The sequence below is a fragment of the Oryctolagus cuniculus genome, chromosome 14 (assembly GCF_964237555.1).
Source record: "Oryctolagus cuniculus chromosome 14, mOryCun1.1, whole genome shotgun sequence".
In the NCBI taxonomy this organism is placed as follows: domain Eukaryota; kingdom Metazoa; phylum Chordata; class Mammalia; order Lagomorpha; family Leporidae; genus Oryctolagus; species Oryctolagus cuniculus.
Window position 1 is genome coordinate 5,397,729 of NC_091445.1, and position 27,352 is coordinate 5,425,080.

Consider the following 27,352-nt stretch of genomic DNA (forward strand, 5'->3'; position numbering starts at 1 on the left):
ATTCTGGATGACACCCAATACTCACACTTATTAGTATTTCCTCAGGGAAACAGTATTCATAGAAAGTAGAGTAAATAAATGCTCTGAAAGGCCTCAGGTAAGCATTTGCCACCAAATGAATTGTAGGCCAAACTTAAGGAAAAAAAATCCTTCCCTGTTCAGAGCATTTTGGGTTTCAGAGGCACAGATAATGTCGCGGGGTGTGTTGCTTGGTGATGGTCTACGGCCCCTGCAGGTGCCACGACACTTCCTGTTCCTGTGCACAGTGTGGGGGCCCAGACAGGGACTCTACCTGAGGGTGGCCATCAAGAGCAGCAAGAGTGTGCTGTGCTCCAGCGTGAGGTGGCCTTGCACACCCAAAGTCCATGCATCCTCGTAAAGGCATGTCCCCAACCTCCTGACCCATCAGGTGGGAAGACTAGGGTACTCTGCCAGGAGCCAGGAACCAGGAGCCAGGAGCCCCAGTTGCCCACAGGGGCAGTTTGGTTACTGGGCCCATGTACCCTGTCTCAGCTGCGCTCCCTTCCTGTCTTGTGTTCTCTTCCCTCTCCAAGTGTATCCCTTGTGTCAAGGTCTGCTACCCGGCTAACCCAGCTAAGACAAGGGCTCTGACAGCATGGGTCTTGGGTGGAGGAGTAGCCTTGTTGCAGACATCCCTTGGCTGTTGACCCCTTTTCTGTGTTTTCAAATGTCCTACACTGAAGTTAGGGCACATGTTAAAGTGAGAGGAACTGGGTACCATGTGTAACTGACTACCCCTCTGACGCTCACACATGACTTGCCTTCCTGTTTTGCATTCTCATCTCCCATGCTGCCACCCCAAGGTCCATTAAAAAATCTTGGCTAAGATTTAAAAGAAAAAAAATATATAGCTGATAATAATTATATTTGCTCCCACTCTTAAAGAAAATGAATATTCTCCCAGCTTAGAGCCCTTTATGGCACGAAGGAACTGATGTCTAATTGCAGATTGGCTGGTGTGAGGGAACGTGGGAGACTGAGTTGACGAGGGAGGTCTTTCCTGCCTCTCAGATTTCATCGTTTTGGGTGTAACCCTGAAGCTGACCTTGTGTTATTGATTGCTGTGAATGCTTTGGAGTTCACTTTCTTGCCAGTGAATTGCTTGGGTTAGAAGTTGAACTTGTTGACACAACTTTTAATCCATTAGAAAAAGTGAAAGTCATTTATAGAGGGATCAGAATCATTATTTACGCCGCAGCTCCCTCTCTTTTATGACACACGCATTGCTGCGGGTATAGCACTCTACAGCATCTGCTCAATAGTCCGTCACACGGGCATAAGAACGCTTTTACGTGAACGCGATAAAGTAGCAGATGCTTGCTGATGACAACTTCCCGATTCATTTAGGAAACAAGTCAGTTCTGGGTTTGGCTTTTCCTTCCAAGGATGGCAACTGTGCAGGCAAATGAGTCCAAAGAGGTTAGAACTGACAAATCGAGTCACTCGTATAATTTTTTTTTAGAGTACTGCAAGTTAGTCTAAAAGCCTCATCTAATAGCACTTTAATAAAATTAGCATTTTTCTTACTGCGCAAATAATTCTTTGCCATTATAAGTAACCAGGAAAATACATTAATTCAGGATTACCAGCTTAAGCTTCTTCTATTTTTCTCCTTTGGAAACTTCTGTTGAATGTTGATTTATCATTAGCATTGCAAATAGAAAAAATGGTCTCATGCCCAGGCTTGGTAACAGGAAGACATGGGCCCCAGCATTTGGATGTCCAATGTGGTTCATTCCAGGAGAATTTCTGTCACCTCGGACAGAGATCAGGAGGCACTGGTGGTAACTACACCCTGTTTGCTGGCCTGCCCTCAGGACAGCAGGCAGTAGCCCACAGTGTGTTCCAAAGGGTGCCAGGGACACCCCTGTCATCACCCCACAGACTGCAGTCTGTCACAGAAGCTGTAGTGGCTGGTAATTCATTAAGATTTTCCTCTTCAGGGAACGCTCTCTTACAAGGCATAGACTCTCAGTAGGATCAATACCTCTGGCTAAGGGGTGTGCATTTGGCACACTGATCAGTATGCCAGTTGTGATGCCTGTATCCCATGTAGGAGTGCCCAGGTTCAAGTCGCAGCTCTGCTCCCAATTCCAGATACCTGCTAATGTGCATCCGGGAGGCATCCAATGAAGGCCTCTTGACCACCCGCTGTGGGAGACCCAAACTGAGTTCCCTTCACACAGGCATTTGGGGAGTGAACCAGTGGGTGGGAACTCTTTCTTTCTCCCTCCCTCTCAAATCAGATTACAAAAATTTAAAAATACTTAAAATGCAGTCTGTACTAAGTTTATCAGGCCTCTTTCCAGTGAATATCAGATCCAGGTTAAACTGGAGAGAGCAAGGTCTAGAGGAGGCCAAAGGTCAGTCTTGTCTTCTTCATAATCCTGAGCCTTTTAAGTGGACAGGTACCCCCAGGGTGCCTGCACAACAGTCCACTGAGGTGTGGGAATTCACATGAGAACTGGTATTTTCATCATTTTGATTGTGTTAGGAAGCGTTACTACATATGGATTCACATTGTTATCTCCACTGTGGCCTTTTGTCAAAAGATCAGATGTTGTGTTTGTTACTTAAGGCACCTGAAAGAAACTGGGCCCTAGAGGAGAGGAGGAGCTACCAGTGTTGCCTGTACTCCTTTCCTTATATGGAAGGCTTGAGTTCACCAGTGCCCCCCCCCCTTTAACTGCTCTCATCCTGCTTCAGTTAACGCAGCTCCTCCCTGTCAGACCAGGAGCCTCAAAAGATGGCTGCAAAGAACTCCTCACCCTCACCCGCACCCTCACCCTCACCCTCACCCTCACCCACATCCTCACCTGCAACCTCACCCTCACCCGCACCCACACCCACACCCTAACCTGCAACCTCACCCTTACCCGCACCCTCACCCACACCCTCACCCTAATCCTCATCCTCACCTTCACCCGCACCCGCACCCTCACCCGCACCCTCACCCTAATCCTCACCCTCACCCTCACCCGCACCCTAATCCTCACCCTCACCCGCACCCTCACCCGCACCCTCACCCTCATACTCACCCGCACCCTCACCCTCATCCTCACCCGCAACCTCACCCACATCCTAACCCGCAACCTCACCTGCACCCTCACCCTCACCCTAATCCTCATCCTCACCCGCACCCTCACCCTCACCCGCACCCTAATCCTCATCCTCACCCTCACCCGCAACCTCACCCTCACCCACACCCTAATCCTCACCCTCACCCTCACCCGCACCGTCACCCTCACCCTCACCCGCACCCTCACCCTCACCCACATCCTAACCCGCACCCTCACCCTAATCCTCATCCTCACCCTCACCCGCACTCTCACCCTCACCCGCACCCTAATCCTCATCCTCACCCTCACCCGCACCCTCACCCTCACCCACACTCTCACCCTCACCCTTACCCGCACCCTAATCCTCATCCTCACCCTCACCTGCACTCTCACCCTCACCCTTACCCCCATCCTCACCCTCATCCTCACCCGCACCCTCACGTGCACCCGCAACCACACCCTCACCCGCATTCCCAACAATGTTTGGTTGTATAATAGATCTTCCAAAATTTGGCTCTCCAAATTTTAATTTGGGGAACTTCTTTGACATATGGGTTTATATTGAGTCTTTCCCGTGATGCCCATCAGCCTGTGTGTGAGTCTAAGGACAGTGTGAAGTGACAGTTGACTTGCAGTTGAAAAGCATTCAGACTGTGAGGACAAACCTGTTAGGACTGCAGAAGGGGAGGGAACACGCGTGCATGGCCCATGGCAGCCCTCTTCTTCTTGGGGGGGTGTGGTTCGTGCTGCTCCATTGCAGCCGTCAGAACTGCCTATGGAAAAGCGAGGGAAGCCAGGCCTGGTGGACTTGCCATATCACACTCAGGGTCTCAAACAACGATACCAAGTGCGTGTTCAGTCAGACTGCCCGCATGAACGCGTTATTGGCAAAAAGTACCTGTACCGTTAAGTAGAAAATAACTGTCTTTCTGTAACCTCTTATTTCCTGTGTGGGTTTACACATTTGGAAACCAGGGCTCTTTGTGTGTGAAATTGCATGGAATTCTTTAAAAAAAAGACAAAGGAAATCACCTCTGGCCTGTCAGCATCTGTTTTGCATCAAGCTGCTGCCCCCAGCGCTGGAGCAGAGGCAGGCCTGCCGTGCACGTGGGACCCGGGCATCTGGTTTCCGGTGGCTGCTCACCCAGGGCCGTGCCCAGACCTGCTGGCTGCTCAGCAACAGAGGTCTGGAAGCCAGGACTCCGGGGAGGGTCAGGTAACTGACGCTCATTTCCACGCTAATACATGCGTGAGCATTTGCGGGGCTACCTTTCCAATGGGTACCTTACGACGGACGTTTCTGCAGCTTGATTGGGCCACAACCGCTCTCCCGGAAATCTGAGAGCAAAACGGGCAAGACGTCCACTGAGGGCTGAGGCCAGCCGTCAGCCAGGCAGGGCCTTCTGGTGCTGGGAGCAGAGCGGGGTGGGATGCAGCATCAGAAATGAGCGAGAGCTGCAGACACAGCCTTCCTGCGTCGTGCTCCCTCCTTCCTGCTTTCCTGTTTTAGGATATTTTCTAGTGAACATGGTGTTTTACATAGAAACACATACTCACAATTGAGACGTAACATGTGCATCTGTGAGGGGTGGGTGGTTAACTTTTGTGACTCCTATGGTCACAAAACAGTTGAAAGGCCTCTGCTATACTGGATGGAAATGGCAACAGTTTATCCCCGTTCCATTGATTTATTTCATTCAGTGAGCATTGATTGGACACTACGGTTTCCTAGGCACTGTTGCACTGTTCAGGGTACTTGGGATACTTGAGCACATAAGGCAAGCGCAGGTCCTGCCCTGGATGTGTGTGTGTGCCTTTCCCGGACCCCTGGCCAGCAGCCCTTGCAGCTCCGTTATCAGGTAGCTTTATGCAGTGTTTGTTTGTTTGTTTTTTTTTCCTCACAGCCTCTCCGCTTTTGAGCTCTTTGAGGGCAACCACCCTGTGTGTTGAGTTCAGCAGCACAACTTGAGGGCTGCGCCATGCCAAGCACACAGGGGATGAGTGTGTGTTCTTTCTGCACGTGTTTCAGTGGGCGCACACATACATACTTGGATGTGAATGTGTGAAGCTAAGAGAGGTACCTGTGGGGGTATTCTCAAGCTGAAAGTTGCTAGGGGCAGAGGGACATGAAGCACATGAACAAAGTGTGGGTGGAGACCCGTTTGTGGGAGGCACTTAGAGTTTGTTAGGAGGGTGGTGGCAGGGCTGGAGGTGCCAGGTGCTGAGTAGGTGATCTGGTGAACTTGGACAGCATCTGTTCCTGTATCTCTCTCTAGGTGGGTGGTATGGGAAAGGGGGGTTGAGGATATTAAAATGATCAGTGCTTAGTACAACTCGTTTATACTTGAAAGAGCTGGAGGAAGATCAAAGTCTCACAAACCAAGTTTCACATAGGTGAGGTGGAATTGTGTGAAGACGTATGCTCTGGGGACGCAGCGTGTCTCTAATAGAGCCTGTTGTCGTAAGGTTGCAGTGTTTGTGTGACTGTTGAATCTGTCTCCTGCCGTCAGAGCAAAATGTGTTACGCTTCCTCCCCTATCTTCCCAGTCCTGGGACAGTGTCTGGAACAGGGATTGGCAAATCATGGCCTGCTGCCAGTTCAAAAATGGTTTTTACTTCTTTTCATGGTCAAAAGAGGATCAAAAAGAAGAATATTTCATGACACATTAAAATTTTATGAAATTTAAATTTTAGCCTCTATAAATAATGTTTTTTGGAACAAAGCAGCACTCATTAATGGACACGTCACCCAGGCTGCTTTCATGCCACACTGCAAAGTAGAAGGATTTCCACAGAGACGGATCATGCTCTGAGCCTGAAATAGTCACTGTCTGGCCCCTTAAGAAAAGGTTTGGGGATCGTTGATCCAGAGCTTACACAGGGCCCTGTAACACTGTATGGATGAGTAGGTTGATCAGTGTGCCTACTGTGTGCCAGCACTGTTTAACACACATTACTCAGGGAGACGTGCCTTTGGGGGTACAGTGAGAGGAAATGATCCAGCCATTCTCTGAGTGGCAGGGCCAGGGATTGAACCCACACCCAGCTCCAAACTCCAAAATCCATGCCCTTTTCCACTTGTACCTAAGCTGCACTTCTCTAAAATCTAGGTGTTCTTGTATGAGATTTTGAATGTCCCCTGATGGACACCCCAGTAGCAAAATGAGAACTTCATCTTGCTGTCATTTCAGCCGAAATAGGAATCTTTAAATAAAGCAACAGCCACATTTGTCATGGCACAAGCACAGTGCCTGGGTACACAGGAGGTGCTTGTGGAAGTCCTAAGGGATTTCTCCGTCAAGCTGGCCAGCCCCGACTCCCATCCATAAGGCGCGGAGGTGGTGCTGAGGAAGGGGAGGGCCCGAGGGCAGCCTCTCCCGCTTCTCAGTCCTGAGGCTCCTGTGCCCAGGCCTGTGCCCTGGGACCTGCGGGCCTCGCAGGTTACCGCGGCGCTTCCCTGTTGCTCTGTTGACGCGACCTTACCAGTTTCTCTCTCTGGCGGTGGGGTTTCCTCAGTTCTGGATTTGAGATTAGAACGAAAGAATTTGCGGTTTATTCATCGAGGCATTTAAGAATCTCACTGTTGAAGTGAGAGTGGTGCTGCCTCTTCCTCTAGAAAATGACTGAGCCCAATTGCAGCCCCCTGGGTGTCATTAGCATCCTTTTGGTAAGACCTAGACTTTCTCACCTCAGGAAATTTCAGCTGATGTCCTAAGGTAGGAGAAAAACAGGAAGGGAGAAACCTTCAGCAAATGGATCCTTTCGTAAGCTTCTGCTCCCTGCTTACAAACCTAGAACAAAGGCCCTGTGATGGTTTGGCAATCGAAGGCAAACCAAGGCCTGTGGGCCACAGCCCATTTCTGTAACTACATGTCATAGGGTCTAGCCACAGCAGTTGGTTTACATGTAGCCAGCATCTGCTTCCTGGCTACAACTACACAGAACAAAAGGCCCCCAAGCCTAAAGCAATCACTGTTTGGTCCTCGAAGGAAAGGTTTGCAGATCTGTAGAATTAGGGCTGTAAGAAAAAATTGAAAGACTGAGAATCAGGTAGAATGGGGAAGAGAAATCTGAGTACATTAAGCTTGTTCATATATTATATAAGAAAATGATTACTTAGTACTTGATTTTCTGCAATGACAAATCTAATGGAAACTTATTGATGCTGTGGCATGGAGGGTAAATAAGGAGAGTTTTATGGCTGTGGAGTTAAAATCCAGATCGTTTGGGGGCCAGTGTTGTGGCATAGTGAGTGAAGCTTCCACTGTGCAATGCCAGCTTCCCATATGAGTGTTGGTTCATGTCCTGGCTGCTCCTCTTCTCATCCAGCTCCCTGCTCCTGGCCTGGGCAAAGCAATGAAAGATGACCCAGGTGTTTGGGCTTCTGCTATCCATTTGGGAGACCTGAAGAAGCTGGTTCCTGGCTTCCGCCTGGTCCAGACCACAGGCTATTGCAGTGATTTGGGGAGCGAACCAGCAGATGGAAGATGGCTTTGTATCTCTCTCACTCTCTGAGTAACTATTTCAAATAAATAAGTAAATCTTTTTTTTAAAAAATAGGGTATCTGATAAGACATGCCTCATGCATCAGTGGTCACAAGTGTGGTACACAATTCCCCTGTTAAAGATTCTTTGTGATTAGGGTGATCAGCCACAGATTTGCTGTTGAAGGTAATTAATTGATAAAGGAGTAGGCTACTAATGGCCATTACTACTTTACAAGAATTAATCAATTAGGAGGAAAAGGAGAAAATGAACGAGTGCTTTGAATAGCAGGAGAGAATAATAATAATAAAAAAGGCCCTGAACTGGGTGCAGGCGTTGCATGGGCTCTTAGATTAATGGAGGCACGTCGGGCTGCCTCTGAGAGGAGGCCGCACAGCCTGCCGGTACTCCTGAAGACATGGAAGAGCAGCTCGTGAGGGTAGGTGGGCTCAAGGAGTAGTTCTGCTTCTTGGCAATCGGGCTTTCCTGACTACCACAGACAAGCAAAGGGAAGACTCCCAAAGCAGACCACCCACCTACAGGTGAGCCAGGGCTACTTGGGTGGTTCACAGGTCACTCACGTCAGCGTCTCCAGGAATGTGGTCAATGAGGTGATTCTACAGTGAGGTAGATTCTCACGTTCCCTCTCCAGAAACACTGAAGTGAAAATGGTGGGGGGGATTGTAGGGGGAGCCAGAGCCCCTTCTCCACCCCAAGAATTTATGGGGAGTGTATTGCACAGCTGAAGGAAAGCACGCTGGACTCTTCTGGAGCTCCGAAAGCCAGGTGAAAACCTTCCCTCTTCAGCCAGTCAGGACTGGCCTAGGAATTTCTGGAATTTCAAATCCCTTGTCCTGCCTCACAAAGAATCTACCTTATCTTTAAAAAAAGTCTTTCTGAGCCAACAATGCTTTTATGTACTGTTTGGATGTGAGGGTGAATGCCATTAATGCCCAGCAGGTGCACCGAGGTATCATGACTCCTCTCCAGGGCCAAAACGAAGAGGCAGCCTCTTGTACCGTACTGCCTCTCCAGAGCCCCTCTGCTGGCCACTCAGGCCTGGGCATTGGCTGTCTTGCTGGCATCGAGGAAAACAGGGTCTTTGGATCACAACAGAACCAACTGCAAAGATGCAGGAACCTCCCAGATGTGTCCTGATGGGCCCTGTGCCCGCTCCCACCTGCTTCGCCCTTGAGTCTGCCCTTGGCAGTCTGCAGAGGGGGAGCCAGCCCATCACAAAGATAAATCCCCCGCTCAGCGGGCACCATGTTGGCCCTGCTGATGATGGTCCTCTTCCCTCGGATGCAGCATGGAGAGCAAAGATGTCTCTTTCCCTCTTATGTGTCCACAGTATCAGGGTTAATGTTACTGGTGAAGGGGAGCCTCCCTTAGCTGCCATCTCTGGGCTCATTCTGTGCCCACCCTCGGTGGTCTTGTGTTCAGGGGATACTGTCAGACACAGGTCTGCCTGTGTTGAGCCCTCTGTGACAGTTGCTAAAAAAATCACACCACTTGTAAGAGTTCTGGTCACAGAGACAATGAGAAAGTCCTCTCAGGAATTAAGGGAATGAAAAGACCAGCCCTCTGTAAAGTGGTGAGCCTAAGACAAAAAAGGCTTGCTTGCTGAAAGTCTCACAGATTAGCTCTAAAATTCACTTTAAACATTTCAATAATTAAAATTCTTTCTTAAGGAATTGACTTCTCAGTGGTTTGTCAAAGCGCTTCATCTGTCCTTGTCACTTCTGAAACTGTTAAACGGTTGCGTACTTGGGAACATCAGCAAGCCGAGTTTGTTGCATAGATACAATGTTGCTGTCATGAGTGTGTGGTTTGTGTGTCCACTCATGGAGACAGCTGGACACTGTCCTGGAACCACTGTCCCTGAACCTTGCTATGAGTTGTGATTCTAGTCCATGATGTTAAGAAGATAAGCAAATGGCCTCTCCTTTGCTCAAGGGTAGTTATGAATAAAACTGGTTATTTGTGTTTGCTCAGCTATAGTAATAGAGATTATTAGTGATAGGAGAAAAGTTTTTCTTCCTTCAATTATTTTACCCTGTAGGCTAAATAGAGATACGGATCTCATTTCCAAAACCCAATCCACTATTTGGGTTTGCTTTCGATAAAATATCTATGAAGTGTCTTCAGCATGATCCCTATTTAATGGGATTTAGTTGTAAAGCTTAATTCATATCAGATTTTCTAAATGAGAGATCACTGTCAACTTATTGTTAATTGAATTCAATAAAATCAAGGTTTCTAAAATGAATGTGAACCACTTAATCTTTTAGCTCCTTGAATGAACGCAATTTTCTAAGCACAGGTAACTTCTCATTTAATAAAATGGCACCAATTTGAGAACAATAAATGTATTGTGATTTCTTTTTCCAGTAACTCTTCATAGCAAATTAAATATATTCAATTCCTTTAAAACGCAAAGAAGAAAATAATAAAGTGTTAACTAGCTCAAAATGTTAATATTAATATGATGATATTTAGAACATCAGTCCAGATGATGTTGGGTGATAGCTGAGAAGTAGAATCTGATAGCACAGAGCAGTGGCTTCCATGCTGGTGGACAGGCTGCGGGGCCTGCCTGTGTCTGCCTACCGCGGCAGCACTCGGTAAACCACCAGCCTCTGTTCTGTGTCTGTGTACAGAATTGCAGTGTTGAGCTGGATGGAAGCTGCAAGGTCCTTTTACAATTAGAGTTCTCTGATTCTGTACGCTGTTCGCATGGTATTGATAACGGTTTTAACCCTATTTTCCCCCTATTTTGTAGAATGTAAAATATTCACAGAAGTAGGTAGAATAGTGTAATGAGCACCATGGGGCCCATCAAGCAACCCCAACCATGGTACACAGGGCCCAGTTGTGCCCCTTTAACAATTCCACCCACTTATTCTTCTCCTGTGTTTTTTTTTTTTTAAGTCCCAGAGATTAGCATCTTTGTGCACATCATGGCTCTGCCTCTGCAAGCTGTACTGTCAGCACCTTGAGGCCGTAGAAATTTTACTTAGTTTTTAACAAGCCTCAAATGCCCATCTCTTTGCTTTTCATTTTTAAAAAGTGTTTTATTTATTTGAAAGAGTTACAGGGGTGGGGGAATCTTCCATCTGTTGGCCCACTCCCCAAATAGCCAGGAGCTGAGTGGATCTGAAGCCAGGAACCAGGAGCTTCTTCCAGGTCTCCCATGTGAGTGCAGGGGCCTAAGAATTCGGGCCATCCTCCACTGCTTTCCCAGGTATGCCAGAAGGGAGCTGGATTGGAAAAGGAGCAGCCAGGAGTAGGACGGGAACTGGTGCCCATAGTGGTTACAGTGCTGCAGGCTGGGATTTTAACGTGCTGAGCCACAGTGCATTTTTTAATTGAAATTTTTGAGATAGCTACAGGTTAACATCTGGTAACATGAAATAATCAGAAAGACCCCATGTACCCTTTATCCAGTTTCTCCAGTGGTAACCTCTTGAAACCAGGGTATAATGATGTTGATACGATATGCTGATATTATTCAGATTTCCCCTCTTTGACTTGTACTCGGGTATGTATTTGGTTCTGTACAATTCAGTCTCTTGTGTGGGTTTGAATATGCACCACCACAGCCAAAATACAGAACAGTCCTGTCACCACCAAGAGTTCTCATGTTGCCCTTTTACAAATGGACCAACACTACGCAACACTAATCTACAGCTACCTAGTACTAACCTGTTTTCTGTGCCTTATTTTGGAAATCTTATCATTTCAAAGCTGTCGTGTAAATAGAATTGTATGCAACCTTTGGGAATGACTTTTAGCACTTAGCATAATTCCTCCCATCTAGGTGGTATTGTAACAGACTCCATAGAAACATCTGCAGGCTGAAATAGAAAATATTGCTTTCTAAGGTTCTCAGCTCTCTACTAAAGTCTCTGGACGTTCCAAAACTGTCTGGTACTTTTAACTGGAAAAGGAAGCAGAAATCTGTGGGAGTCTGATTTCCACATTGCAAGGGGAACGTTTGCGTGGGTATCGTAAAGGTGACTTTGAACGATGGGAAGATCTCAGCAGACACAAGCCGGGGATTCATACTCACGTAATCCACGTGAAGGCTGCAAAAATGCCTTTCTGCACCGGCGGCTGCCTAGCATAAGACTGGGTGTCGCAGGAGCAGTCCCATTTACAGGAGAAGTACTCCTGCCCTTCAGATCCCACATCCCACAGAGGTACTCAGCTGTCAGTGGAAGCAGTGACTGGACTGCTTTCTCTCTCTCCCTCCATCCCCCCCCTCCCTCCTCCTCCCTCTCCCCCACCTCATTTATTTTATTTGAAAGAGTTAGAGAAGGAGAGGCAGAGAGAGACAAGTCTTCTACCAACTAGTTGGCTCCCCAATTGGCCACGATGGCCAGAGCTGCGCTTTCCAAAGCCAGGAGCCAGGAGCTTCCTCTGGGTCTTCCCACAAGGTTGCAGGGGCCCAAGGACTTGGGCCATCTTCTACTGCTTTCCCAGGCCACAGCAGAGAGCTGGATTAGAAGTAGAGTAGCTGGGACTTGAACTGGCGCCCATATGGGATGCTGGCACCGCAGGCGGCAGCTTTACTCGCTATGCCACAGCGCCAGCCCCTAGCAAACTCTTGAAGAAGCTTGGTCTGCCCTCCTCCCCTACTTTTGAGCCTCCTGACTACTTCAGAGTCTGGATCCATGCTTAGTTGAACACCAGTTACAAGTCTGTGGTGTCAACCTCTGCACATTCTTGGGTTTTTAATTTGAGTTTGTGTGGAAAACATTCTTTGCAAAAAATCATATTCTCCCTGGCAAGACTGGGTCTCAATTTTCTGCAGAAATTGGTGACCCAGTTCCTTAGATTCAGTATGCACTTAAGAACTGCACAGTGGGCCAGCGTCGCGGCTCACTTGGCTAATCCTCCACCTGTGGTGCCGGCACACCGGGTTCTAGTCCCAGTTGGGGCAATGGATTCTGTCCCGGTTGCTCCTCTTCCAGGCCAGCTCTCTGCTGTGGCCCGGGAAGGCGGTGGAGGATGGCCCAAGTGCTTGGGTCCTGCACCCGCGTGTGAGACCTGGAGGAACCACCTGGCTCCTGGCTTCATATCAGTGCAGCGCGCCAGCCATGGCAGCCATTTGGGGGGTGAACCAACGGAAAAAGGAAGACCTTTCTCGGTCGCTCTCTCTCACTGTCTAACTCTGCCTGTCAAAAAAAAAAAAAAAAAAAAAAAAAGAACTGCACAGTGATGGTCCAAGAAGAGAAACAGCCCAATAGAGAATAAACACATATCCCTAATTTATGGTAATAATAACTTTTAAAATCAATGGGGAAAAGATGGACCATTAGAAATCATCTAGGAAAAATTCCTACATCACACTGTACACAAAAACAAGATTCAAATGAATTAATGATCTAAGTGTTAATTTAAAAACATGTTTCGGTGTATAATAAGGGAATTTAACATTTTATACTATTAAAAATGTGTTCATTTGTTTGAAAGAGTGACAGATAGAAAGATGGAGATCTTCCATCTCTGGGTCACTCCTCAAACACCTGCAAAAGGTGCAGCTGGGCCAGGCCAAAGTTGGGAGCCTAGTGGAGACAGAACTTGAACCCAGGCACTCAGATACGTCCTGTGGGTATCCCGAGTGAACTCTTAATCACTATTCCAAATGCCTACCTCCGTCTCTTGCATTTAAAATGCACATATCCTTTGGTACAGTGGTTCTGCCTTTAGGCAGCTGTGCCATAGAAAAATAGAATTGAGTGTATGCAAGGGTGTGTTAAGAGATCCATTGCAGGATGATTTGTAGTAGCAGGAAATTATAATCAACCAAGAATATCTAGCCATTTGGGAATGTGATCAAAAGATGACAGCCGAGTCACACAGTGGGATAATATAGTGAAGACCCTAACAGAGGGGGCTCCCTGGGGTGGGATGGCCTGAAGGGAGCTTCAACAAGCTCATGGAAAATGCAAACTATCAAAAAACTACACATGGATTTCAGAGAAGCTTTTTGTACCAAATAAACTTATCTTTTTTTTTTTTTTTTTTTTGACAGGCAGAGTTAGACAGTGAGAGAGAGAGAGAGAGAGAGAAAGGTCTTCCTTTGCCGTTGGTTCACCCTCCAATGGCCGCCGCGGCCAGCGCGCTGCGGCCGGCGCGCCGCGCTTATCCGAAGCCAGGAGCCAGGTGCTTCTCCTGGTCTCCCATGGGGTGCAGGGCCCAAGCACCTGGGCCATCCTCCACTGCACTCCCGGGCCATAGCAGAGAGCTGGACTGGAAGAGGGGCAACCGGGACAGAATCCAGCACCCCGACCGGGACTAGAACCCGGTGTGCCGGCGCCGCAGGCAGAGGATTAGCCTAGTGAGCCACGGCGCCGGCCATAAGCTTATCTTTTAATTCCATTTTCCCCCAAACATTTTGAAGTCCCTTCATGTTTTGTATGATTTAATGCAAGCAGGGGAGCATGAGGAGGAGGTGTGTATGTGTATGTATATGTTTGCGTGCCAGAAAATATAAAAGTCTGGAAAAGTAAACACTGGTCTGTTAAAAATAGCTACAAATCTGAGGGAGAGGATGCTGGGACTGAGGGGAGCATCTCAGTTTCTATTCTGTGTACTTGTGCCGTGTTTGTAATTCTGTTTTTTATCACCAAGATATAATTATTTTATAATGTTAAGAAAGAAAAATTAAATGCTAAGTAATGTAATTGTTGACTAAAAGGAAAGATTCAGTTAAAAGAGCTGCTTAACAATATATGGACTCATATCTATTGAAAAACAGAGAAAGTCTTTCTTTCTGTCTTATCGATTTTCTGTATCTGGAATATTTATTCCAGTGACTTCTTCCTGGTTATTTAATTCATTGTGTTTAATTGATAGTCCTTACTGGGGCTGAGTGACAGTATTTTGGTTAATATTTGCAGTCATGATTGGTCCACTGAACTATCTCCCCAGAGGACTGGCTGTGAGTGGGGAATCAGTACAGACAGAGATGTGGATCTGGGTCTTAGCTTATTTCCATTGGAAGCCTTGCTTCTTATGGAGGAAGTTGGAAGTTTTTCCAGTGTTCTTCTTGATTCTTTGCTGTCATCATTACTGTTTTGAGGTAGAAATGAACCAAACCAACCTGCTTAATTCCTTCTGCTAATTCGATGCCAAAGGAAATTGTTCAATGCATATAAATTCGTGAATGTGGATGGAACCAGACTGTGACTCAGTGTGTCCAAGTGCTCTGAACACTGAGCTGCAGGCATGAGCAGCCCTCCCCACACACAGAAAAGTCAACCATGAAGAAGGATTAGGTGAGAAGTGATGGGACTATCACCATCTCTGCTTATAAAACCCTGTTTAACTTGACGTTGATATTTGCCATCTACTTTTGCAATAACTCAGAATTTATTGTGGAAATGTACCAGAGAAAACAGAAGCTTCTCCGGGTTTGAAATAACCTAACAAACTCAACCTTTTGCAGAATGGCTTTCTTATTCAAAATGGAAGTGGGAATTGTTCCGCACACAATGAATCATCTCTTGGCAAGTACAATAGAATCTTTAGGGACGTTTCACAGGCTCTTGTTCAACTGTTAGGATGTTTTTAGCTTTCCCAGGTAGGGGAGGAGGTAGCATGCACAGCCATCATCTTGTTGCTAAAATTGTACAGTAAAGATTTTTCAGAGTTGCTGTTGCAATAGATCTTTTTGCTTTTCTTCCCCCTTCCTGTTTCTCTGGCCAGAGCTGCTTTGTCTTCTCAAAAACAATCTGGAATTACTTAATGCTAATGTTTTCTGGTTTTAGTATTTACCCAAGACTCAAATGTTAAACATTAATATGGGAAACTCCCTTTTCCTTACCTCATAGCCCAGTATTTATTTAACTGTTACTTTGCAAGAAGAAAATATAATTTTCCCATCTCTGAGTTAGTACATTTTTGGCTGAAAAAAAAAAAAAACCATTTTGATTTTGCTTTTTTCCAGGAAGCTGCGGAGCTGGCCTTGGACGATGCCGAAGCTGCCGAGGTGCCAGCAGTGTCGCCGGTGATACGATACGAGTATCACGTCTTATATTCCTGTAGCTTCCAAGTGCCTGTGCTGTACTTCAGGGCGAGCTTTTTAGGTAAGACCGCGTCTGAAAGCTCAGTCAGTTCATCACATCGACACAGAAGGCAGAATGCATATTTGGAAAAATATTCTCGAGAGAGAGAGAGAAAGTGAGTTAGAATACGGAAACTGTGGGTGAGGGAAGGCTTTTCCCAGTAAATTTTCTTGTGCTGCGTCAAGGGGATCAAGACTGAGCGTGAGCAGTGTCCCCCAGGCTGCAGTCTGCCCGTGAGCCCTGGCCTACTGCCTGCAGCCAACTGGGCCCCCAAGCCCTTTCGCCCCTCCACACTGAGACAAGTAGAGACAACTTAAAGCTGCACTGGGTATTTGCTTCAGACTTACCAGTAAGAAGTCCCTTCAATCTCCAGTGACCCCATTAACTCAGGAGCCCCCACGCTTCCTTCCCCAAAAGCTAATAATTATTTCAAGAAATGTTTATCAGGGAGCTTAAGCAATGTGTAAAAATAGCGCTAACGTCTCCCCTGGCCACCTATACATTGCGGCCGCCTCAGCTTCGTGCCGTGCGGTTCCTCAGCTCATCCCCCTGCCAGGAAGCTGGAACGCCCTGTCTCCTTGGAGGCCATGGCCCATGCTGCTCATTTCATCAGCAGCCGCCCAGCGTCCTCGCCCTCCCACACACTGTCCACTGCCTGAACTGGGTCAACCCCGAGGCACGCTGGGCTCGGCATGGTGGCCAGGCGGAGCCCCCTGGCCAGCCCACCCCCTGGCCCCTGTGGCTTTCTCAGCAGCACTCTGCATTTGGAACAGCCTTCTAACTTTTTCTAAGACATCTGAGTTTAGCCAATGATATTTTATTTTTAATTAAAAAGTAGCTTAAGCTGCTTCCAATGTGTGTTTGGTAGATTTAATCACTTGCTGCCTTATATTGTTTAATGGTCTCTAATTTTGCAGCACTGGTGGTTTAACAAGCACTTAGAATCTAAAACACAAGAACAAATTCTCATAGACTCCCTAGTGAGAAGATTTTAATCTGAGGTGCAGTTCCTAAGAACTGACAATGTGGGGAATTGAGGACACTGATCGGTCCCTAATTCACAGACTCCTGTTGCAGATTTGTCTCTGTGACTATTAGAAGGCTTTACAACACCCACTTTCTCGTGCTTCTGTTTGGAGCGGAACCCAGAGATTAAAGGGGGTTTCTTGTCAGAAAGCTGCGCCCTACTCAAAAGGAGGAGATAATTCCTTCCCCTGTGGGAGGAGAGTGGTCTTGCTGGGTTCTGGTTTGCAGTGGCTCCACCTAGTACCTCCTCCATCCAAAGAAGAGTCGAGGCTGCAGGTAGAGACGCCAGGAGACGACTTCCTCCACACTGCACTTCCTACAATTAGTATTCACCAGAAGCAGTTAATCACCAGAGAAGAGCTCCCAGAGACAAAACAAGTTGTTGAGCTTGTCAGCGTCGTGGACTCGGAGGTGCTGCAACACGACTGCTTCTGGCTGGAAGCGGGGCTTGCTGAGGCTGGCGGATGAGCTCATGCGTGTGCTGGGCTCTCGTGTGCCAACAGCGCCCCTCTCAGGTCAACACGGCAACCGTTCCCTCCAGTCCAGTGGCGTGAATGACACGCGTGCCCTGCAGAAGAGCCTTTCTTCATGACGACTTTCCATTCCTTCCAGTGGACACACACAACAGGCGCTCTTGGAATCTGTTTACAGACGTGTAGGATGCCCTCCACTGATGTCTAATAAAAGAAAGCCGAAGCAAGTCATTTATTTCATGTGGAAGCATGCCTTATCCTATCCCCCCAGCTCTGTGTTGTAGAGAATGATGGGCATTAGGAATTTTTAAATCCATTTACTGCTTATTCAGGTACATTGAGATATCAAATTTAATTTTTGCGAAGTATACTGAATGTTTTCTTGTAGAGAAACATGAAAAATGGTTCATTTCCTTTGTCGTGTCTGATGATTTCTTACTTCTCTTCTACCTAACCTAAACTCGTGGGTGCTGGGCAGATGCACCGCCCTTTATTCTGGAGTCGTGGTTTTACATTTATCCCCTCCGTCCTCCCCCTCTGACGTCCACTTTCCCTGGTGCTCATCTTTTGGTCCCACACATCTGTCAGGGTGCTGAGTGGATTCCTAGCGTCTTTCTCTTATTCCAGGTCCAGATTTTTCTTTGTCTCATTTTAAGAGAGTACCGACCTAAAAAGAAGATGACTGCAAAATTTCTCGCCCAAGGGTCTTTTTTTGTTGCTTCAAAAATAGTTCACTTAGCCTTGTTTTTGGCAGATATTTAGAATTTCTCTTGCATTTGATGGTTCATAGAAATTAATTTCTTTGCTTTGTCCCCAATTTTTTCTTCCTGTACCTGCTTATTTTTTTTAAATAAGCAAAGCAAAGCAAGTAGTGGGTAATTCCCATTTAAATTAACATGATCCTTTCTCTTATTAATGAGTTGAGGTTTCAGAAAATCTGTATTCTGTTTTTCGAAATGCAAATCCATTAGACTGTGATTTCCTCTTATTCCTCTTTGTGGTCCATTGTCCACCAGGCCAGCTCCTGCCGAGACTCCGCTGACAGCATACCCACTCTTGTCGCTCCCGTGTAGGGTTGTGTATCCCATCACATCATATGGTCTATTATTTCACATGATGTAGTCCATTATATCACAAGTCGTACCATAAGAGAATTCTTTTCTTGTGCTTTGTCAGATGGTGAGCTGGACAGTAGTGCTTTGAGACCAGAAAGGAGTAGAGGACATTAATACTGCGTGCCCACAGCGAGAAACCTGACTGGTGGTCTCGTGCATGTGTGATGCTTAGAGAACGTGTGTGTGTCTGGCTGATTTGTCTTCCTCATATTGACACCCCCAGTTTCAACTGTGGCAGAGTGTCAGCAAGTATTGGTTGAGTGAATCAGTGGGGAGGGACTTCTGGCTGTTGCTGAATGTCACCCAAAGGCTGAAGCAGGGTGAGGGAATCCAACTGCAGCCCTCTGGTCTCTGGGAGACCCAGGACCGTCTGTAGATCTCTCTCCAGTCTCTTACTGCTCAGACTACAAACACAGTGGGCTGAGGAGAAGGGAACATTCTGGGGACTCCAAAGTGGGCATCCACACGAGCTGGCAGCTGTTGTGCTTCTGTGCACACCGTGTGTGCCTGACCCTTGAGCAGACAGCCAAGGTGAAACAGCATTCTGCCGCAGGCCTCTCATTTCTACCGTGTGAGCTATGGGAGCTCAGCTCCCACCGGGGGGGGACACGGATTTAGGAGAAGAATTAAGTTCTCCACGTTCTGTTTTTCCCGCACTACTCTTGTCATTGTAGGTTTGGGAGAGGTAGTGGGCCACAGTCAACACCATTTGCCACCCAGGGATGGGCAAGAGGCAGTTGTGCTGCTTCTACCAAACGGAAATGAATCACCTGCATTCAGAGAGCACTGTAGCCGACGGAGTCTGTTCCCACAATGCACTGGTAGCTTCAGGTGCACGCTGTTCCATTGTTTTTGATTTTGCCCAGTGTTTTGTAAGCCTGCTAGATTGAAGAATTAACTTGTTTCATGCCAAAGCCTTCTTTCTACCATTCCCCATCTCCCTTAAAGTTTCCTGACCTTTTCCTGTCCCAGTTCCCTTCTGGGAGTTTGGCTTTCATCAAAAGCTGATGGCAAATGTGAGAAATGTGGTAGAAATCGTGGGCATCTACATCATGGCTTTTGACTTCATCAGAGCTCCAAGCTTAAATATTTTCCCCTTTACTATAACCACAGGTTTCTGTAATCGTTTCAGCTTGAATTCTGATTTCTCTCCTGTGTCTTGTCATTTCTTTTGTTCTCAGTCTCTATTGAGAAATGGACTGAGTAGTTCTTCTCATTTTCAAAATATTTAATTCTTTGGCTGACATATGGGTTCTTCTTGGGAACTGTTTTGACATAGTTCTTTAATTAGTTAGAAGGGCTGCTTTGAATAGGGAAGGAAACATCTCTTCCATTCCACAACTAAGTGTCTATCCCTTCCGGAGACCCGTTCTATTACTGGCCCGGGAGATAGGAGTGTAGAATTGAAAACATCACCCAGGTATTTTAGGATGCTCATGGAGATCAGGGAAGGCAGTAGCCAAGGAAGAATCCCTTCCCAGGCAGCAGGAGCGAAAGCAAGGTGGAGACCAGGCTGAGGGAAGAGTGAGGTGGGAATGCTGGGGAGTGTGTTGAGGAGCGGCAGTACAGCACGAGGAACGAGAACAGAGAACGCCTAGCTCTGTCCAACCACGTGCAAGGCATGGGTGCAGCCTGACGTGTCTACAGAGGATGGGGAGAGGCTTGTAGGGGGGTGCAGGGTGAGTGCCAGGCCGTGGGGGCTTGAGAGCGCTCCACATACTCGCATCTGGGAACAATGATTCCGATCTGGAGGAGGGTCTCCCTGGGCTGAGTTGTGGAAGAAGTGGTTGAAAACGAGGTAAACTGTGGAAGGGGTGAGGAGTGGGGAGCTGTTGGAGAATATAAATAGAGAGCGAGAGAGCTGAAGTGAATGAGGCCAGAGGAGGGAATTTCTTAGCAATTACGACCGAGTGAAACAAGAATAAATGAAGGGTGGGAATGAAATTTGAGGAAAAGGAAATTGACTCTTGTGCTTGTTGTTAGCATTGCTAAAATTTAAAAATGTTAACCTCTTAGAGAAATCAAGCTGAAGAGAACGTAGTGTGTATTTTCAGGGGAAAGTTGCCATTGCATGACAGCAGAAGTTAACGTAGCCTGTTGAGCAGGGAAAAAAAATTAGGGAGTTAGAGAAGTACTTAAAGACTGGGGCAGGCCGGCGCTGCGGCTCACTTGGCTAATCCTTCGCCTGTGGTGTCAGCACCCCGGGTTCTAGTCCCAGTTGGGGCAATGGATTCTGTCCCAGTTGCTCCTCTTCCAGTCCAGCTCTCTGCTGTGGCCCAGGAGTGCAGTGGAGGATGGCCCAAGTACTTGGACCCTGCACCCCATGGGAGACCGGGAGAAGCACCTGGCTCCTGCCATCGGATCAGCGCAGTGTGCCAGCCATAGTAGCCACTTGGGGGGTGAACCAACAGAAGGAAGACCTTTCTCTCTGTCTCTCTCTCACTGTCTAACTCTGCCTGTCAAAAAAAAAAAAAATGAGACAAAAATGATTCCAAATAATTATTCCAATGAGCAGAAAATAGAAAGAAATTAAATAATTTAGAATGTTTTTTGATTTAAAGGCTCTTTAAGATGGTTCATATAGTTACATCTTTGTAAACAATATTAAGTCTAGCCAAAGTCATAATAAGGAACTACAACATGAATTTTGGTGAGTTGAAAAAGAGATTCTTAGGATTGGAATACGATCTGAAGAGCAAACAGTGAATGTTATTAAGGAACGTAATGGAAAATTTTGTAACTAATACAAATATATTCAACCTGAAAAGTGCAAATAATGGAGAAAATGGAATGAGAACTATTTTTTGAACTGTGTAAATGTTTGAAGCATGTAGGCAGTTAAGATAGTGTGCACTGCTGGGTCAGAACATGGGCTGGCGATAGAATCTCATTGAAAATCAAGTCTGGTTTGAAAAATGCACCAAATGGAAGTGCTGAAGAAATGGGAATCACATTGCAGAGACAGAATTAGCTGAAATGTTTACTCCAACCTGGGTTAGTACAAAACGTCACACTTGGAGCCGGCGCTGTGGCACAGCGGGTTAACGCCCTGGCCTGAAGCGCCAGCATCCCATATGGGCGCGGGTTAGAGACCCGGCTGCTCCACTTCTGATCCAGCTCTCTGCTGTGGCCTGGGAAAGCAGTAGAAGGTGGCCCAAGCCCTTGGGCCCCTGCACCCACCTGGTAGACCCGGAAGAAGCTCCTGGCTCCTGGCTTCAGATTGGCACAGCGCTGGCCGTTGCGGCCAATTAGGGAGTGAACCATCAGATGGAAGACCTCTCTCTCTGCCTCTCCTCTCTCTGTGTAACTCTGCCTTTCAAATAAATAAATAAATCTTTTAAAAAAAAATCACACGTACAAACTGCATCGAATTTTAAATGGCCACAGAGGGTGCTTGGCAGAGCACTGGAAGGTGAATTTACTTTCTTGAGTGCCTGCTGTGTGCATAGCATGAAAGCTCCGTAACCTGCTTTTCAAAGATGCCGGAAAAGAGGGTTGCCCAACCTGACATTCATTTATTGCTTTTCTCATTGAAGTCTGCAGGTCTGTGTAGGAAGGGCGAGACTGCATTCCTGGTAGATTGAGGATACTCAGAGGCTGGTACAGGAGGGGTAGGTTCACGTTCTAGGGTTACTGAGGTTTGAAGAAAGTCAAGTGTCCAAACTGCTGATGGCTGGGCATCAGACCTGGAGGTTGGCATCGGAACCTGAGGATGTTTTGCACCGTTTGGAAGTGTGTCTCCTGCTTTAGAACCAGCAGCCTTGAAGTCATGGATTTCCAACAGGTGGTCCTTAGGGCTCCTGGTCATTAGTGTGGTTTAGGGTGTATGCGTGGACGTTGTATCCTCTGCAACCAGTGTTACTTCCTGTGGGACGTTTACTGATTCAGAGATTCCTCAAGAAGGCCTTATGTATACACCTGCCAGATTAAAGGTTTAGTTACAGGAGGGCTGATAGCATCACTTTCATTATTACAGGCCTCTTAATGCAGCGTTTAGACCATTCAAGAATTGTTCATGTGCTGTTGGTCATCCATCTCAAAAATTAGATTGTGATATTCATTAACTTTCTCATGTAATTAAAAACCTATCTTTCTACTAAGAATTGTAGATAAATATGTAACATTTAGGGGTGTGCACTTTGATGTAGCAGGTAAAGCCACACCTGTGGCACCGGCATCCCACACGGGTGCCAGTTTGAGTCCTGGTTGCTCCACTTCTGAGCCAGCTCCCTACTGATGGGCCTGAGATAGCAGTGGAAGATGGCTGAAGTCCTTGGGCCCCTGCACCCACTTGGAGACCTGGAGGAAGCTCCTGGTTCCTGGTTCCTGGCTCTTGGCTCCTTGCTTTGGGTCAGCCCAGCTCCAGCTGTTGTGGCCACTTGGGAAATGAACCAGTGGATGGAAAATTCTCTGTCTCTCTGTCTTTGTGTGTATGTTTATGTGTGACTCTGCCTTTCAAATAGATAAATAAATGTTTAAAAATATATATCACTTAAAAATCTTGGACTGATAATTTTTTTAAAAGATTTTATTTATTTGTTTGAAAGGCAGAGTTACAGACAGTGAGAGGGAGAGGGAGAGGGAGAGGGAGAGGCAGAGAGAAAGGTCTTCCGTCTGCTGGTTCACTCCCCAATGGCTGCAACGGCTGGAGCTGCGCCGATCTGAAGACAGGAACCAGGAGCTTCTTCCGGGTCTCCCATGTGGGTGCAGGGGCCCAAGGACTTGGGCCATCTTCTACTGCTTTCCCAGGCCATAGCAGAGAGCTGGATCAGAAGTGAGTAGCCGGATCTCAAACCGGCACCCACATGGATGCTGGTGCCACAGGCAGAGGATTAACCTACTGTACCACAGCGCCGGCCCCAAACTGATAATCTTTTTTAAGAATTTATTTATTTGAAAGGCAGAGTTACACAGAGACGGAGACAGAAGGGAAGGGAGAGAGAGAGAGAGATAGAGAGAGAGAGAGAGTTTTTTTTTTTTTTATCTGCTGGTTTACTCCCTACGTGTCCACAACAGCCGGGGCTGGGCCAGGCAGAAGCCAGGAGCCAGGAACTCCATCTGGGTCTCCCATGTGGGTGCAGGGTCCAAGTACTTGGGCTATCTTTTGCTACTTTCCCAGGCACATTAGCAGGGAACTAGGTCAGAAGTGGAGCAACCAGGACTTGAACTGGTTCCCGTATGGGATGCTGGCATTGCAGCTGGTGTCTGGGCTAATAATTTTGAAAGCAGGTTTTATTAAGCAATACTTTAAAACCATCTGTTTGTAACATATTTGTAGACTTAGTTGCAGTTCTTGAGCCTGACCGCAGTAAAGCATAAAAGGACGTAGTAGGCAGATGACAGCATCAGTTGAAGGCAGCAGATGACGAGGAAAGAGCCATCTGCTTCTGTTGGGCCTTAGTGGTGGAAATGGGGTTCTTCTGTCCCACAGTTATTGAGAGATTTCTCTCCAAAACTGGAATTATGTTTAGATGCTAAGAAATCAGGTGTCCCCTGTCTGTCTGCATCTGTCTAATGTAATGGATGTACATGGTCTGAAATTTGTCATATAAGCACAAACCGTTTACTGAGTGAATTTTTGATCCTGATTGTTCTATCTTTATTCTCAGCAAGAATTGTGCTAATTGCTCTAGAAATCATGTTGACCTTTCATTCACCCATTCATTTGAACTTACGGATGCCCAAGGCAAGAAGATGTTTGTGGAATGCCCAGATGAATGGAGGAAATCTGAGGTACATCTTAGTGAGGGTAACCAGACAGGTTGAGAGTCCCTGCAACAAGTGGAATAGGTTAAGAGGGGCTGGCGCTTTGGTGCAGTGGGTTAACGCCCTGGCCTGAAGTACCAGCATCCCATATGGGTGCCGGTTCGAGACCCTGCTGCTCCACTTCCGATCCAGCTCTCTGGTATGGCCTGGGAAAGCAGTAGAAGATGGCCCAAGTCCTTGGGCCCCTGCACCCGCATAGGAGACCTGGAAGAAGCTCCTGGCTCCTGGCTTCGGAACAGCGTAGCTCCAGCCGTTGTAGCCAACTGGGGAGTGAACCATCGGATGGAAGACCTCTCTCTTTCTCTGCCTCTCCTCTCTCTGTATAACTCTGACTTTCAAATAAATAAATCTTTAAAAAAATAGATTAAGAGCCCTCAGAGAAGACGTTGGCTCAGAGAGCTGAAGTTACCTTGAGTGGTGGTGATTCATGAAGGTTTTGGCTTGGGATCTGCCCATGAAGTGATACCGGAAAGAGAAAACCAGGCCAAGGAAGAAAACCAGGAGAGGCCAAAGTCTCGATGCTCCTAGAAGTTAGGTGGTGCTGGTAGAGACCGCCAGCAGCAGCAGCAATGCCACAATACGTGCACATCACTGGCAGGTTATGGGGCGCCCGTGTCCAGTGAAAGATGGAATCTGAACACGTTTTTCTGATTCCGGGATATGCCACTCACTAGCTGTATGGCTTGGGCAAGTGATGGAATTTTTCTGTTTCTTTTATCATCTGAAAAAAATTAGATAAAGATAGCTGCTTCAGAGTTCTGAAGATTGTGCTGTGGATTTACGTGAGTATGACGTGTGTTCTATAAATGCAAAACATACGTGAAATGGGGCCTGGCACTCAGTTCCTGGCAGTCATCCTAGCTGGGTTATTTATGTTGATGTTTGCGGTAGCATTGGAAGGCAGGAGCCTTTATTGTCTTCATGCCTAGACATAAAAAGCAAGTACTCAGAGGGCAAAACAATTTATCTAAGGGTACACAGAGAACGTGGAGTTGGGGTTCAAACTCTGTAGCCCGTGTTTCACTACGTGTCACCATCATCCAAATAATGAACCAAAATTTAAGAAGCATAGGAGTTAAACTAATTACATTATAGATGTGTGTGTGTGTGTGTGTGTGTGTGTGTATATGCATATGTAAACTGAGGTTGCTGTAAGCTGTATATTTGGAATTTCCATTCAAATTTCTTGAGATTAATCAAGATGTAGATGTTAGGATGTTTGTAGAATAGTAAAATTACCAAAGTCGCCAGGGTAGTGGCTGGTGTGAATGTCCGTGAACTATTGCATGCATTTCACATCACAGCATAATTTTCCCACAGAAGCAAAAGTGAGTTTTCTCCTTTGGCGGAGCATCATCTCTGCCTCCCTCGGAGTGTGGCGTGAATTTCTAGATCCGCCACATCCCCGTTGAAGACAGTGTGTCGAAAAACGTTCTTTGTGAAAAATCCATTTTCCTCCTCTTTATTTCGAGTGACCTCATCCAGAACATTATTCTCAAACTTCCTGTGAATAATTTATACTCCGTCTAATCTTGCTCATTGTAGGAGTCCAGAGACTTCAGTGAGATGCTCAGTGAGGGGAAAGTGACTTCCGTGTGCTTGTACTGGAGTGGGTAGTGCTTGTGAGCTAGCTGAGCTGCCATTGGATTCATGGACACTAATAGCCCTGAGAAATTTAATTCAGAAAGCTGCACATTTTGAGTAATATACAGATTACTTGACATGTAGGTTATTATTCAATTGAGAGATTTTTATATGAAAATGTTAAATTAAAGGCTGCTGGCAGTTTCTAAAGACTATACTTCTTTAATTATTCTCTTTTCACCTGATGTCTCCTCCTCTTTTGTCATTGGTGTTTTAGATGGCTGTCAGGACACTCCGGTAACTTACGTGAGTACTAACATTCCAGGTACCACTGGCACGTAGTAGGCACTCAGTAAACACTTGTTCAGCGAATGACCTCAATTTACTATGCTCATTCTGTGGGTTGCAGCTGGAATTATTTTGGCTTCTCCTTCAATTTTTCAAGTATTCGAGGGATTTTCCTGAGCTCCTCAGCCTCAGTGTGATTAATGAGATTTCTACGCAGTTGAAATTGGTGCTATCGAGTATCTTGTGTCTGAAACTAGGGAGTTGTTGACTGAGTATGCGTATGTCTCCTCTGACTGAGGCCAGACAGAAAAAAAAAGGCCCTCATAGCGTAGTGTAAAGTTTCTGATTGAAGATGCTTTGTACTGAACGTGTAGACACCTAATTCTGTGTTTAGTGTGCTTCAGCAAGAGCTTATTGATGCCCATTTTTAAATTTTAAGTTAAACCTTTGGGTCTTCACTTTTTGTAAACACATGGATAGATGTGTACAAAATCCTTACCGTTTCTGTTTAAGAGAAAAGAACTCATTGTGAAGAAGAAGGCAACTCAGGCAAACATGAGGAGTCTTCAGAAAGATAATGTTTCTCCTTGTACCAAAACCATTTTCCACAAACTCTTTTTGTAGTGTCCTGGGAGCCTGGCCTGGCCTCATGGGAGTGGCAGTGGGGGACCCCTCCCAGGTAAACAGTTCCCTGGCCCTCGTGTCACCCTCCCCTGCAAACCACACTCCTGTCTGCAGGCCAGCTTCTGCCTCCTCCTCTGCACCTCGTGTCCTCATTGCCTTGGCTTGTGTGTGGCTGTGGCTTACTGTGGCCCCAGTGCTGGTCCCCGTGTTAAACTACCCAGCAGGAACAGCGTCTGCTCTAGATGCTGGAAATCAGGAAGCCAAACAATCAAGGTTCCTGCCCACAACGAAGCCCGCAATAAAATAATAAGTAAAAAAAAAAATTTAGAAAATGGCATGCCTATGGAGGCAATAAGCACTCGTGCGTCACACAGTTCACATTCCTGAGAGAGCTGCAGTGTGTGATCTTTACCAACCCTTAGCCGGGTGCTGTCACTGTCCTGGTGAAAACCTGGCAGTAACTCCAAAACCAGCAGACAACTTTCTCAGAAAAAGATAGAGGGGCAAGTCATCATGACCTTGGATCAGGCAACATTTTCTTTTAAAAAAAAAGGGTAAGGTGTATGTATTTGAAAGGCAATTAGAGAAAGAGATCTTCCATCTACTGGTTTACTCCCTAAATGGCCAGAATGGCAGGAGCTGGGCCAGGCTGAAACCAGGAGCCCAGAGCTCAGATTTTCCTCATGAGTGGCAGGGGCCCAAGCACTTGGGCCATCATCTACTACTTTCTGAGGTTCACCAGCAAGGAACTGTATGGGAAATGGAGCAGCTGGGACCCAAACCAGCACTCATATGGGATGCCAGTGTTGCAGGCTGTGGCTTAATCCACTGTGCCA

General features: G+C 46.7%; 1 protein-coding gene across 21 annotated transcripts in view; it reads left to right on the forward strand.

The window, feature by feature from the left end:
• The window catches only part of ATG10 (autophagy related 10), a 272,261-nt gene that overhangs the window by 151,177 nt on the left and 93,732 nt on the right, over positions 1-27,352 (forward strand). For all 21 annotated transcript variants that reach the window (XM_070056374.1, XM_070056382.1, XM_070056364.1 and 18 more), the window contains one exon: positions 15,523-15,661. In XM_070056374.1, the coding sequence (XP_069912475.1) occupies positions 15,523-15,661 (139 nt within the window). The remainder of the gene's footprint in view (positions 1-15,522; positions 15,662-27,352) is intronic.